Consider the following 13,841-nt stretch of genomic DNA (forward strand, 5'->3'; position numbering starts at 1 on the left):
GAAATAAAAATAGAATTGTTTGTTTAAAAAAAAAAAGCTTTGGGGGCAGCTAGGCGGCGCAGTGGATAAAACACTGGTCCTGGGTTCAGGAGAACCTGAGTTCAAATCCGGACTCAGACACTTGACACTAGCTGTGTGACCCTGGGCAAGTCACTTAATCCTCATTGCCTCACCAAAACCAAACCAAAACAAAACAAAAAAAGCTTCTCCATTTAAAATGCCTTTAAAACAGGGGGCAGCTAGGTGGCGTAGTGGATAAAGCACTGGCCCTGGATTCAGGAGGACCTGAGTTCAAATCTGGCCTCAGACACTTGACACTTACTAGCTGTGTGACCTTGGGCAAGTCACTTAACTCTCATTGCCCCACAAAAACAAAACAAAACCTAAATATATGTGATGTTTTAGACCAAGTCTTCTTAAATTTTTTCCACTTGTGACCCTTTTTCTCCCAAGAAATTATTATGCAACCCCAGGTATATAAAATCGGTATACAAATCAAACATTTGCTGCCCAATTTTTTGTGACCCCCACATTCAGTTATGCGACCCCATATGCCGTCAAGACCCAAAATATAAGAAGCTTTGCTTTAGACTAGGAATTCTTCATCTCTTTTGTATCATGTACCTTCTTTGGCAGTCTGGCCAAACCTTTGGACCCCTTCTCAGAATATTGTTTTTAAATATATAAAATAGAATACATAGTATTGCTAAGGAAACAAAAAGCTACCAAGTTCAGACTCCCTGAAATCTTTCTGCAGATCATGGACCCACAGTGGTGAACTCTTGCTTTTAGACTCTTTGTTGAATACGAAACATATACTGAATTCTAACATACCTGGCTTTATGTCATTTATTTACTGCTATCCTGTGTTTGTGAAAACAGTTTGTATGTTTCCCAAAGCTTCTAAAGCAGCTAATTTAGTGTCAGAAAGACTTGAAGAGTATATATGGCTTCTATTTTGTCCATTTCCTTTTTCTGGATTCATTGAGCAAGGTTGTGTAGAACCCTAGCCTTGTAAGGAGAAATCCCTTGCTAGCCAAGTAAACCTAGACTACTGAACTTCTCTGTAAAATTGGGTTAGTAACACTGGTGCTACCCTATCAGTTTTTGTGAGGAAATTGTTTCATAAACTTTAATGACTTTATTTATAAAAGTTAGTTGTTCATAGGATCATAGTGTTTGAAGGGACCTCAGACATCATCTAGTTCAACCCTTTGATTATACAGATAACTAAAGCTCCTACATGCAAAGTGACTTACCTAGAGTTGAATTGGTAGAAAGTGTAAGATGGGGAGTGAACTGAAGTCTTATCCAAATCTTCTGCTTTTTATACTATATATACCCTTGGCCCCTATTGTGGTGACCATGCGTTGGCCTCGAGCATAATTTGTTCTATGGGAATAGTGTATAAGTGCAACATTAAATCTTCATTTTTCCATGTCTCCACAAAGGCATTTACTTTTAGACACATTTACTTTAAAGACATTTACACAAAGACATTTTACATATATTTCTGTCTTACATAAAATACATAAAAACATTTTTTCATTGTACTTTAGTACCTGGTGCTTTTAAAGGAACTTCCAGTTGAAGAATACCCTTTGCCAATGGAAGAAGTTTTTGAACTTCTGAAGCCTCTTTCGTAAGAAATTGAATCCACAAATCAAATTCACTTTAACTTATCCATTTGTTGTTATTTTTGACTATATTTATGATTTTTCTTTTTCTCTTTTAAACAACATAACATAGCAATGTGTGTTCTTTGTATCGTCGTGACCAAGATGTTTGCAGAGCAATCTTAAGCCATACTCTTCCAATAATAACAAATCTGGGCCAACGTAGTTCAGATGTGGAAAATACAAGGAATGCTCAAGGACAGTTTCTAACAGTCATAGGAGCTTTTTGGTAGGTATAAACTTATGGAACAATTCTGGCTTTTTCCTATCTCTGATTGTAAATGGGGATTATTGCATTAATATGTTACTTTTTTTTTTTTTGCAAAATAGTTTATTTCAGCCACTGATAGACATTCAGTTTGTGTATTTTCCACTTCTTCCCCCTTTTCCCCTTCACCTTGAAGAACTTCTTTCTGGTTATTTGGATTTTTTTTTAAAGTAGATTTAGTATATAAGTTTTGGAATTTTAAAATCAATTATACTTTCACGTGTAAGGATCATAGGATAAAAGATTTAGAGTCAGAAGTGACCTCAGTGTTTATCTGTTTCTTCCCCACTATTTTACAGGCGAGGAAACTGAGGCTCAGAGAGGTTAAATGACCTGCCCAACATCAAATAAGTAGTGTTGGTTGGGATTTAAATCCAGGTCTTCTGTCTACATATCTAGCCTTCTTGACACTACCATGTTTGGACAATGTCTTAACTATCAGTGACAGTAGCCAAATAAAGCATATAAAGATCAATACTAGTTATTGATGAGTGAAATTTAAGTTAATAAGCGATTATTAAGCACTTGTGATGCCCAAGGCATAGTACTAATTTCTGGGGATACAAAGATGAAAGAAAATCGTCTCTGGCCTTAAGGAGCTTATATTCTTCTGGAGGAAAACAAAGTGTATAAAAATAACTAAATATATGCACACCTGTACTTAAACACATATATTTGGGGAAGAGCGATAGGAAATTATGGAGAATAGGGGGGTCTTTGTGGAGGAGACAGCACCTAAACCGAACCTTTGAAGGTAGCTAGGAATTTGAAAAAGTAGACATGAGGAAGAGTTTTTCTGGTCTGAGTACAGACTATCCTGAGTACAGGATGTGGAAGAGAGAATGGTTTTTACAAGGAATACTAAGTAGCCAGTTTTGTTGGATTGTAGGATTGTTGAGTAGTGTGAAATCAGTCTAGAAACATTGGTATGAGCTGGAATGGTAGTGGCTTTTTTTGTGTCATCCTAAAAATAATGAGAAATTCTTCAATTTTCCTGAATAGGAATACTGACATTTTTCTGCTGAATAGAGAATGGATTGGAAAGGGAAAAGCCTTAGTGCTGGGGAGGATGTTACAGTAGTCCAGGACCTGAACCAGGGAAAAGATAGTATGACTAGAGAGACATCAAGTATTGTTAGTGATGTGGTAGGCATCAGTTAGTGATATGGAGCAGAGAAAGTGGGAAGAGTTAGTGGTAACTCCAGATTTTCAACCCTGGGTGATTGGAAGGATGGTGGTGCTGTCAACAGAAATGAGCAACTTTGGAAGATGAATGATTTGGGGGGAAATATAAGTTCTATTTGGGTCTGTTCAGTTTGAGATGTCCATGGAACATCTTGGGTGGAGCTGTCTAGTAACAAACTGGAGTTCAGGAGAGATTGGGTCTAAAAATAGACTTATATTTGGATATGTGTGTGTGCGTGTGTGTGTATATTTTCATGAGAGAGAGAGAGAGAGAGAGAGATGATTGAACTATGACATTGCATGAATTGTACTGTCATCAAATTTATTTGGTAATTGTTTTAGCTTTCTTTCATTCAGAAATTTGGTCATAGTTCCAGCAGTGAAGAATATGCAAATAGTTCTTGACCTAAAACTCATAGGAATATTTGAAATGATTCTTCTTGATCTGTTGGCTATTCTCTTTTAGTTATGAGAAAAAGGGCTCTGAGGGAGAAATTGGTTGGTTTGTTCGAAGCCCTTCTTAGTCTTCCTCTAATTTCTCTTTGTAGGCTTATTTTACAATAGTCCTCCTCACGAGTTATGTTCAAACTGGCCTCCTTGTCCCTGTACTGAGTATTCCATCTCCCACCTCTGTGACTTTGGAACATTCTTCCTCCTCACTTCTATGTCTTGGAACTCCTAGGTTTCTCTACAAGGCTCTGTTCACATTCAGAGACCGTTTCTGACCCCATGAAATGACTTTGTGTGTATTTTGTATCTGTTTGGCTGAGAATTCATAGGTTGAGGTGGAAGGAGCTTTGGAGGCCATTGTAGTCCAGTTGCCTTCTTTTACAGATGATGAAGCTGAGACTTGGAGTGGTTATGACAATAAAGGTCATTCAGAGAATAAGCTGAGACAGAATTTGAACCCCAGGTCTTCTGGTTTAAGAGCCAGTGCTCTTTTCATTGCTTATTTGTACACGTGTTGCTTCTTCCCATTTAATGTATTCTCCTCAAAGGCCAGAAATGTTGTGTTTTTTGTCTTTGGGTCCCCAGCGTCTCACGTAGTGCTTAGGATGTAGTAGACAGTGCCTTGAGATGCGTTGAGAAAGTGTGTGGGGGAGTGTGGAAGGGCTGAGGAGAAAAGAGATTTGAAGTGTGGTTAATTTGCTAATGTTCTGCATGTACTTTATGTGAATAAATAGCCTGAAAAGTCTTTCTTTCATGTAACAACCATTTATTGAACATCTGCCATGTGTGGATATTACATATGAAGAAGCACAGGCAAGTAACTTAGCATTAAAGTCTCTCTAATTTTAGATATAAACTTTGGACAGCAAGGTAGTATGAAAGATTCAAAAACTGTGCTACTATGAAAAGAAAGCATTTTTTTGGAGTTTCTCTCAAAATTTATCAGTTATATCAATTGACCGCAAGATACATATATAGTAAAGAGCATATATTAAGTACCTTTATTCATTAATTTTCATTAAACATGAGGAGGCTTTGAGAGAACTAAGGAAAATCAGGATTTGCCAGAGGAGAGAACCAAATCTGGAAGGGATAGATTGTCATTTTTCATAATTTTTGTATGTTTCAGGCACTTAACAAAGGAAGGCAAATGTACGGCTCCTGTAAGAATGGCACTAGTAAACTGCCTGAAAGCCTTGCTTGAGGTAAGCTTTGCTTCTTTATTAAGAGATTAGGAGTAGGACAGTGTATCATGGGCATTTAAAAATCCAATCCATCATTTAAAAAATTGTTGATTTTGATTTTGATTTTGGTTTATGCTATGTTACCTGGAGTTGTTAATTTTCTTTAGGCTGATCCTTATTCAAAGTGGGCTGTTCTCAACATAATGGAAAAAGACTTACCTGTGACTGAGGTTCTCCCACAGTTTCTAGCTGACAACCATCACCACGTTCGAATGATTGCTGCAAAGTCAATTAACCGGTGACGTAAATTCTCCATGTAGTAGCTAACTCATAAGGACACTTCCGGATTGGGTGTGTGAGTGAGGATGAAATTAAACTATGCTGCACATTAGGCATATATATATATATATATTTGTGCATGAGGCAATTGGAGTTAAGTGACTTGCCCAGGGTCACAGAGCTGGTAAGTATTAAGTGTCCGAGGCCACATTTGAACTCAGGTCCTCCTGACTCCAGGGCCAGTGCTCTATCCACTGTGCCACCTAGCTGCCTCACATTAGGCATATTTTTACATGACATGTTGCCATTAATATTCAACATGGTTTGTATTGAAACTCTTAGCTTTGTATATAGGCATTGAAAAGATGCTCTTAATGAAAAACTTTCAGACATTAGTCTGACTCCTAGGCAACTAGGCAGCACAGTGGATGAAGCCCCAAGGAATACCTGAGTTCATTCTGTCCTCAGATCCTTACTGGCTATGTCTTGCTGGGCAAATCATTTAATCTTTGTTTCAGTTTCCTCAACTGTAATATGGGGATAATTATAGCACCTGTTTCCCAGGGTGGTTGTGAGTATTGAATGAAATATTTGTAAAGCAGTTAGCCCAGTGACTGGCACATAGTGCTCAGGAAATCCTTTTTTTTTCCTTCTTTTCTCTTCTACTACTTGTGACTGTGCTTTATGATGTTTTTCTTTTTCTTTTTTTTTTTGTGGGGCAGTGAGGATTAAGTGACTTGTCCAGCGTCACATAGCTAGTAATTAAGTGTCTGAGGCCTGGATTTGAACTCATGTCATCCTGAATCCAGGGCCCGTGCTTTATCCACTGTGCCACCTAGCTGTCTGTCCCCTTTATGATGTTTTTAAAACTCCATGTGAATTTGTTAGGACTAATGTTTCCAGTAGTTCATATTGGTTTCCAGTAAGCTATGTATGAGTGAGAATCTAGATGTCTGACTATTCTGACTTAAAAATTTTTTCTTTATGAGCATGTTCAATAAATATGTATAGGTGAAATATATTAAATATTTAGTTGATTTTTCATTAAATATATAGGTGATGCCGACTAAATTAGGAGTGCTGAGGACCATGGAAAATAAATAGTAATTGACCACCAAAACCAGGATGATGTTGAAGTGCATATATGAGATAGATATCACAGATATAAAGTAAAAAAAAAAATGAAGACTTCAAGAATATAGTGGACTTTGATTTAATTTTAGTGTTAGCATTTCAGAGTGAACTAGAGAAATTGGAGCATTCAGATAACAGAAATTATCAAAAGTTTCAGAAAATAAGGAAAAAGGTAAAGGGGCTTAAATTACTTTGTCTCAAGATGGAAGGGCCTTTATTCAGAAGATATAAATCAGCTTTTCTGTGAAGTCCATCTCTTCCGTGGTTAAAATAATAAAGTGAATTGTTTAAACATAAGAACAACCTACCACAGGAGAATATGGGCACCTTATCTTTGGAAGCAGTACTTTAGAATATGTAAATGATCTGTTTTTGTCTGACTTAATTATTGTCTTATCTAAAAACTCAAGATTGTATTCCTTGGTATCCATTTTAACTCTAAGACTATATTACTTATGTGGTGTAGAAATTAGGTATTTAGAACCTCCCTAAATGAAGAAACATTGTACAGTCCTTTGAAAGAGATATTGGCATGTAAGCATAAGCTTTGCATGCCTTGCAGTGTATCTGTTTTCTGTTTACAAAATATGTTGGAATGGGATTTTGGAACACTGGTTACACCTAATTGGTTTTTTTGTTGTGTTTTTTTTTTTTTAAAGATTATTTCAGGATATAAAACCTGTAGCCATTTCAAGGTTATCAAGAGCACTTCCTTTGAAGCTTCAGCAAAAAGCTTTTGAAAATGCATATTTAAAAGTCCAGGAAGGAATGAGAATAATGGTAATTCTGCAATTAAAATGCTCTCATATAGCCATTTTTATTTATTGACTAATTGCTGTGCAAGGTATATGCTTGTTTTGTACTTGTGTATGGATAAACAAGGTAGGCTAGAGGAGCATAGGGTCAATATCCACATTTTTAATGCCAGGAAATGCAGGTTTTGTCAAGTTGTAAATGAAAGCTCATAGCTTCTAGTTGATATAAAATCCAGGGATTGGAGGGTGATTCACAACTTGCAAGATCATACAAAGGCCTTCACCTAAACTCTTCTTGTCATTGTACCAAATATGATAAAAAAGACAGTGTCTGTCCAGTAGTTTACAGTCTAAAAACAATATAGATAAAATAAGCATAAGAGGTAAAAAAACAACTGTATCAATTTATCTTTGGAAGAAACTGTTTTGCTGAGCTTTTATTGGGGGCACAGAGGAGTTTGATTTGTATATTTCAGGTCTGATGGTATATTGTATATTGTATATATTGTATATTTCAGGCCTGAAGAGAAGAGATTATGATAAAATGTGCATCAATCCCTGGTTCTTGTTATTTTTTTCAAGACAGTATTCTTGATACCTTTATATTTCTGTGATAAAGCCCTATTTTTAATAAGGCACAGTAAGATTTAAAATAGATACTTAAGTGTCTTAAGAAGAATAATCTTATTATTGCAAAAGCAATTGGGAAACCAAAGTGCTATAGAAAGATAAGGTCTCATTATTGAATTAACAATTGTAGCAATAATAATATACAACTATAGGTACCAGATAGATGCTAACTTAGATAACTGTGTCTGGTCTCTCTTGTACATATCCTAGGGCCTTTCTGATTTTTAAAAAATTCCTTGAAAGCCTCTTTATCTTAACATAAAGATTTTTTCCTTCTTCAAGTTCTATTGATAAAGCCTTATATAAATTCTTCTCACTGAAAGAAACTAGATAATTTCTTATGTCCCTTTGATTTCTAAAATTCTCTGATTCTGTGGATTCTGTCCTTTCTTCTTGAATACTACCTCTGGATTAGAGTAGTGCAAATAGTTGAGGTTTTTACTATCTTCTTGTAAATACTTTTAATTTTATTTTCATTTGTTTATTTATAATGTTCATGTATTTGCTATCCATTTGATATTGTTTATTAAAAAATATTTTTTCCCCTAATGAAGTCTCGAGGTCCTGTCAAGACTGATGAGGTGCTGGATGAGCCTTATAATAGAAAGGCTACTTTATTGATGACAATATCCATGATTTTATGCTCTAGTCCTGTGTGTGAAAAACAGGCGTTGTTTGCCATATGCCAGTCTGTGAAAGAAAATGGATTAGAAACCCAACTTGTAAAAAAGGTAAAATATGACCACAGATTTTTAAATTGTTATTTATATACTGCCTATGATGAATCTTTTTGGTATTTTAAAAAATAATTTTTGACAGAATTTGAAATATAGTTTATATAACATGCATATATGGGATCTCCCAAAGGTCTTAGTGCAATTTTAAGCCTTAATAGCTTAAATGTTAATATAATAGCATATGAAGTAATCTATAAACATTAATTTAAAGCTTTGATAGCTTAAAATTATACTAAGACTTTGGGGGTACTGTATATTAATATAAAAATATTTCAGTGTATATAGTTTCATTCATATGAATATTTTATTTTGGGGTTCTGGTAAATGTAGTCATTAAGTAGCATATATTTTGCTTCTATTTATATCTATATTCATTTTGAAATAGTATACAGGCACACTCCATCGTATGTTATTACTTACTCATCATAAAGAAGGCCTTGAATGAAATGATAATCAATTCCATAAAATAGTATTCTAGGTGGGTAGATGGTTTTTTTGTTCGTTTTTTTGTTTTTTGTTTTTTTTGCAGGGCAATGAGGGTTAAGTGACTTGCCCAGGGTCACACAGCTAGTGTCAAGTGCCTGAGGCCGGATTTGAACTCAGGTCCTCCTGAATCCAGGGCCAGTGCTCTATCCACTGTGCCACCTAGCTGCCCGGTAGATGTTTTTCATACACAGTAAAGATATGGATAATAAAAGCTTAAAATAAGTACAAATAATACATATTATTTAACACATTAATTTCAGCCCCCCCCATTCTTCCTTGGGAAAACAAAACAGCCTTTCCTTTTCATGGATGAGAAAAATGAGATCCAGATATGTTAGCCAAATAGTAGAGTCAGAATTTGAACCTGAGTCAGATTTTCTGACTAGCAATCCCTCACTCTTTACATTTCATCATAGGGATTTGGAGAGACTTTAGGTAGGTTTTTAGAATACTATATTAATGGCAGTATGAAAAATAAGTGTTAGTGAAGGTACTTATGTGGGTCATATCTGTTATTTTCATGCAGAATAATTAGATGTTCTGAATTGTAGAGCATTGTTTCTTATAGTCATTTAAATGAGAATTGGAATTACATGTATCATATCTTGACTGTTTCCTTTAAACAGGGTGGGTTTTTTTTTTTTTGTGTGTGTGTGTGTATGTTACTCAGGTTTTGAAGAGAATCTCTGAAATTTTTGAGTATAAACACTTAGAAGACTTCATGACTTCTCATCTAGACTATTTAGTTTTGGAGTGGTTGAAATTACAAGATACTGGATACAACTTGGCATCATTTCCCTTTATTTTACTGAACTACACAAACATTACAGATTTCTACAGGTAGATTTGCAAATGATATATCTGTGTGGATGTGGGTGTGTGTGTAGGTATAGTACTGTTCTTAGAATCAGAAGACCTCTGATAAATCCTGCTTTTATACTTACTTTATGATAGTAAATGAATCACTTTAACTTGAGTTTATTATTTTTTTATCTGTAAAATGAGAATAATATTTCTACTTTCAGTTTCATTAAGGTGATGCAAGGTCTGAATAGAGTTTCTGAAAGCAGAGGCAGTGGGGCATAGTGGATAGAGAGATAGCCTTGAGAACAAAAAAAACCCTTCTGTTCATATCCTAGCACTGATACACAACTATCTGGATGACCTTGGGTAGGCCACTTAACATCTCTGTGCTCCAGGAAATCTCTTAGGACTATATAACTTGTAGCAAAAATGTAGATCTGCATTGGTAGAGGGAAGCCCTTTGCTGGTGTATACCAATGAAGTGATAGTGCCTGTTTTTTTCTTTTAAATATGTACATAGAAATATATTAATGCACAAACATATATACACACATAAGTATATTGTATACATGCCAATATATTTAAGGTAGAAATTCTCAACAATTAATTACTTGTTCCATTTCTTTTTTATTCAGTTTCCTCAGAGTACCTAATTTGTCTGTTTCGATTCCTGGTATCTCTGTCAGGTAGAGTTCACACAGTCACAGTGGTAGAGTTGTTTCCAGAAAGGGGAGTAGAGGATACTAATAATTGCATAATTTTTAGTTAGTCTTTCAATATTAATTTTTTTTTTAAGTGAGGCAGTTGGGGTTAAGTGACTTGCCCAGGGTCACACAGCTAGTGTTAAGTGTCTGAGGCCGGATTTGAACTCAGGTACTCCTGACTCCAGGGCTGGTGCTCTATCCACTGCGCCATCTAGCTGCCCCCCTTTCAATATTAATTTAACAGTACTCAAAATAAAAATTCCATTTCCATTGACCAGACAAGTGAAAATATATTATAAATACAAGTATGATAGTAGCTGAACCGGTCCAATATAAATGCAATCAGAAGATATAAGGAAATTGATGTTAAATGGAAGTATGTCTCATATGATCTCCTTGGAGAAGCAAATAAAATAGTTGGCAGAATTTATTACCTCATATACTCAAATATAGGAAGAACGTCAGTTCATAAACCATTTGATTTTATGGCTTTCTATTGCTTATGATGATCAATGAGCAAAAGGTTCTTCACGCAGATAACCAGTTATCTGTTGCAGAAAACAAAGAAGTAAATGAATCCTAAAAGAAATCTTTAGAACAGCCTAAACCTAGTGAAATTGTGCGTGTGTATGTATCTTTAAAGATGGACTTCTACAAAGGCAAGAATCTTCTATGAAGTCTGCAAGCCTTTGGCTTATTCATTTTCTTAATTTTGAACCATATATTCAAAGACATTTTTCAACTTCTTTCCCTTTTGCATTTTTGTGTGCCAAGCACTGTGCTGGGCTCTGGCAGTTAAAAGACAAAAATGAAATAACTCTTGCCCTTAGGAGTTTTATTTCTGTTGAGGAGACAATATATAACACATACATTCCTGTCTTTCTACTTTCTTATACCTTAATCCTCTCCATGTCAGCCAGTCAGTTAATAAGCATTTAAGCATGTGTTATGTTCCAGGCACTGTGGTAAGTCCTGCGAATACAAAAAAAAAGCAGAAGAACGGTCCCTGTCTTCAAGGATCTCACAACCTAAAGGGCAAAACAGTATGAAAACTACAGAACAATAACATATAAACATGATAAATAGGAAATAATCAGTAAAGGAAAGGCACTAGAATAAAGAAGGATTGCAAAAGATGTCTCTGTAGAAAGTGGGATTTTTCTGGGATTAAGGAAGCCAGGGGATATACATCTTGAACTCAGCATACCCATAATAGAACTCCTCTTTTCCCCAAACCTTTTACTCTGCTGAACTTCCCAATTTCTGATGAGGTTACCATCATTCTTCATTCTCTCAAGCATTACCGTGGCATTATCCTCAACTCCTCACTGTTCCTGACCCCACATATCCATTATGTTGCTAAATCTTGCCATTTCTATTTCCACTGCATCTTGTACTTGTGTCCCCTTTAGTCTACTTAAGAGAGCTACCTATTGTAGTGCCTTCCCTCTCTAACTACTCTGTATTCATTTTGTATTTTATGAATACTCACTTACATAGATATTTTCCCCAGACAGAATAAAAGCTTCTTGAGAGCAGTTGCTTTTTCACTTTTGACTTTGTATATGTAGCACCTAATTGAGTGCCTGGCCACTAGCAGGCACCTAATAAATGCATATTGATTGATTCAAAATCATTTAGGGATGAAATTGGATGGAAAGCAATATGCAAAAAGTGGAGAGGATCTCTCGGTTTCCTTTTCTTCATTGATGGTAGAATCACTACACTTAGATACTTAATGAAATGCCAAATGAGGAAGTGGAAATGGCCATTAAGAAGACAAAATCTGAAACAGCAACCAAAGATCAAGTATATGTAGGAGAAATATCTATTAGAGGTCAAATAATTTGGAAGCCATGGAGGGATTCTCAGGATAGCTAAAACTTAATGATGGGGAAAAAAATCACAGATAGTATTATTACTGAAAGAAGGTCACCTGGAGGACACCAAATAACCACCTACCAGTCTAAGTGCTAACTTTTTCATCTCTATGAAATCCTCTATTTTAATGATATAAGCATGTATCAAAGATGTCCTTGATGAAATTATGAGATGGAAAAAGATCACGTTTTAAAAATGATAGTCTTCATGGATCTTCATTTTATAGGTATACATTAGCCTGAAAAATGTGGAGAATACATAGTTTCACTGTTTAATTATATTAAAAAAAAAGTATGATACATTAGAGCAACATCTAATTTTGCTTTAGGCTTTTCAACACAGTATTACCAATACAGTACTTATAAGGTTACAAGTTAATTTTTTTAGCTGACTTCTGATTATCAGTGTCAAACAAAGCATAAAACAGGAAGTGTTAAACTTGTCAGTGGTGTTTGCTACTGTCATGATGAACGTCTGGCAAAGTTCAAATGGAAAAGGGATTCCCAAAAGATAATGAGAACTTCCAGATGATCTTATTTGTGGATGGTATTGTGGTGATTGGATGAGGAGGTGGGTTGGTCCCATAGAGTAATAACCGGTTCTTGGACTGTACTGGTACCTACATAACATTAAGACATTTGTCAGTGATTTAAGGTAACTAGAATTTGATGAGACAGTTTAGTAAATCTAAATTAAAATCAAATGTCCATGCACTTGAAAAGAATCAAGAAACATATGTTATATTTTGTATTTACTTTATATTTTATTCTTGCATTTGCCCTCTTGTAAATGGAGATAAAGAATAAAATTCCTTAATGAGCTAGAGAAAAATACCTTTAAAAACTAAGATTATATTAAACATAATCTTGGCTATTTTTTTCACAGCTATTGAGAGGAAGAGTGGCACTGTGTTTGGAGGGCTGGTCTTAGAAACAGGAAAACCTGGGTTTGAGTCTTGCCTCTGACACAAAATAAATGTGTGGCCATAGTGTGTGTTAGCTCTCTTACAGATCTGTACTGTTACAAGAACCTTTTCTACCAAGAGTTCTGCATATCAGTGTGTCATAAGTTCACAGTGGGGGGATGAAGGGAAGGAGGGAGCAGCATTATAAAATGGATTTAAAAAAAATATTACTCTTTCTAATTTACAATTATCTCATCCACAGGTCTTGCTATAAGGTTTTAATTCCACTTTTGGTGATTAGAGGTCAATTTGAAGATGTAAAGTCCATTGCTGATCAGATTCAGGAGGATTGGAAAAGCCTTCTAACAGATTGCTTCCCCAAAATCCTTGTAAACATTCTTCCATATTTTGCCTTTGAGGGCACAGGGGACAGTGATATATCAGAGCGAAGAGATACTGCTACTAAAGTATATGATATGCTTAAGGATGAAAATATCCTAGGGAAACAGGTATGATCAACTGTTTCTTAATTCTGTATTTACATGTACAGTATGCATTTTTAATCCATTTTTTAATTATAGTGCCACTAGATTTCAGACTTCAAGATTTTATTCATTGATTTATCATTGATACATTTATAAAACATTTTAATAGTGTATTTAAAAAGAACTTTTTTTGTCTTAAAATACATGCTTCAGGGTTGAAGGGTTTTTTTTTGGTTGTTTTTTGGTGGTTGTTTGTTTTTTAGTGAGGCAGTTGGGGTT

The 13,841-nt window shown here is 35.2% G+C and overlaps 1 protein-coding gene across 1 annotated transcript in view; it reads left to right on the plus strand.

Moving 5' to 3' along the window:
* Positions 1–13,841, plus strand: part of ATM (ATM serine/threonine kinase) — a 131,751-nt gene that overhangs the window by 36,521 nt on the left and 81,389 nt on the right. The window contains 8 exon segments of the mRNA XM_043998900.1: positions 1,560–1,642; positions 1,750–1,905; positions 4,709–4,784; positions 4,931–5,061; positions 6,836–6,956; positions 8,116–8,292; positions 9,455–9,624; positions 13,340–13,586. Coding sequence (XP_043854835.1) covers positions 1,560–1,642; positions 1,750–1,905; positions 4,709–4,784; positions 4,931–5,061; positions 6,836–6,956; positions 8,116–8,292; positions 9,455–9,624; positions 13,340–13,586 — 1,161 coding nt within the window.

Source organism: Dromiciops gliroides, chromosome 3, assembly GCF_019393635.1.
Source record: "Dromiciops gliroides isolate mDroGli1 chromosome 3, mDroGli1.pri, whole genome shotgun sequence".
In the NCBI taxonomy this organism is placed as follows: Eukaryota; Metazoa; Chordata; class Mammalia; order Microbiotheria; family Microbiotheriidae; genus Dromiciops; species Dromiciops gliroides.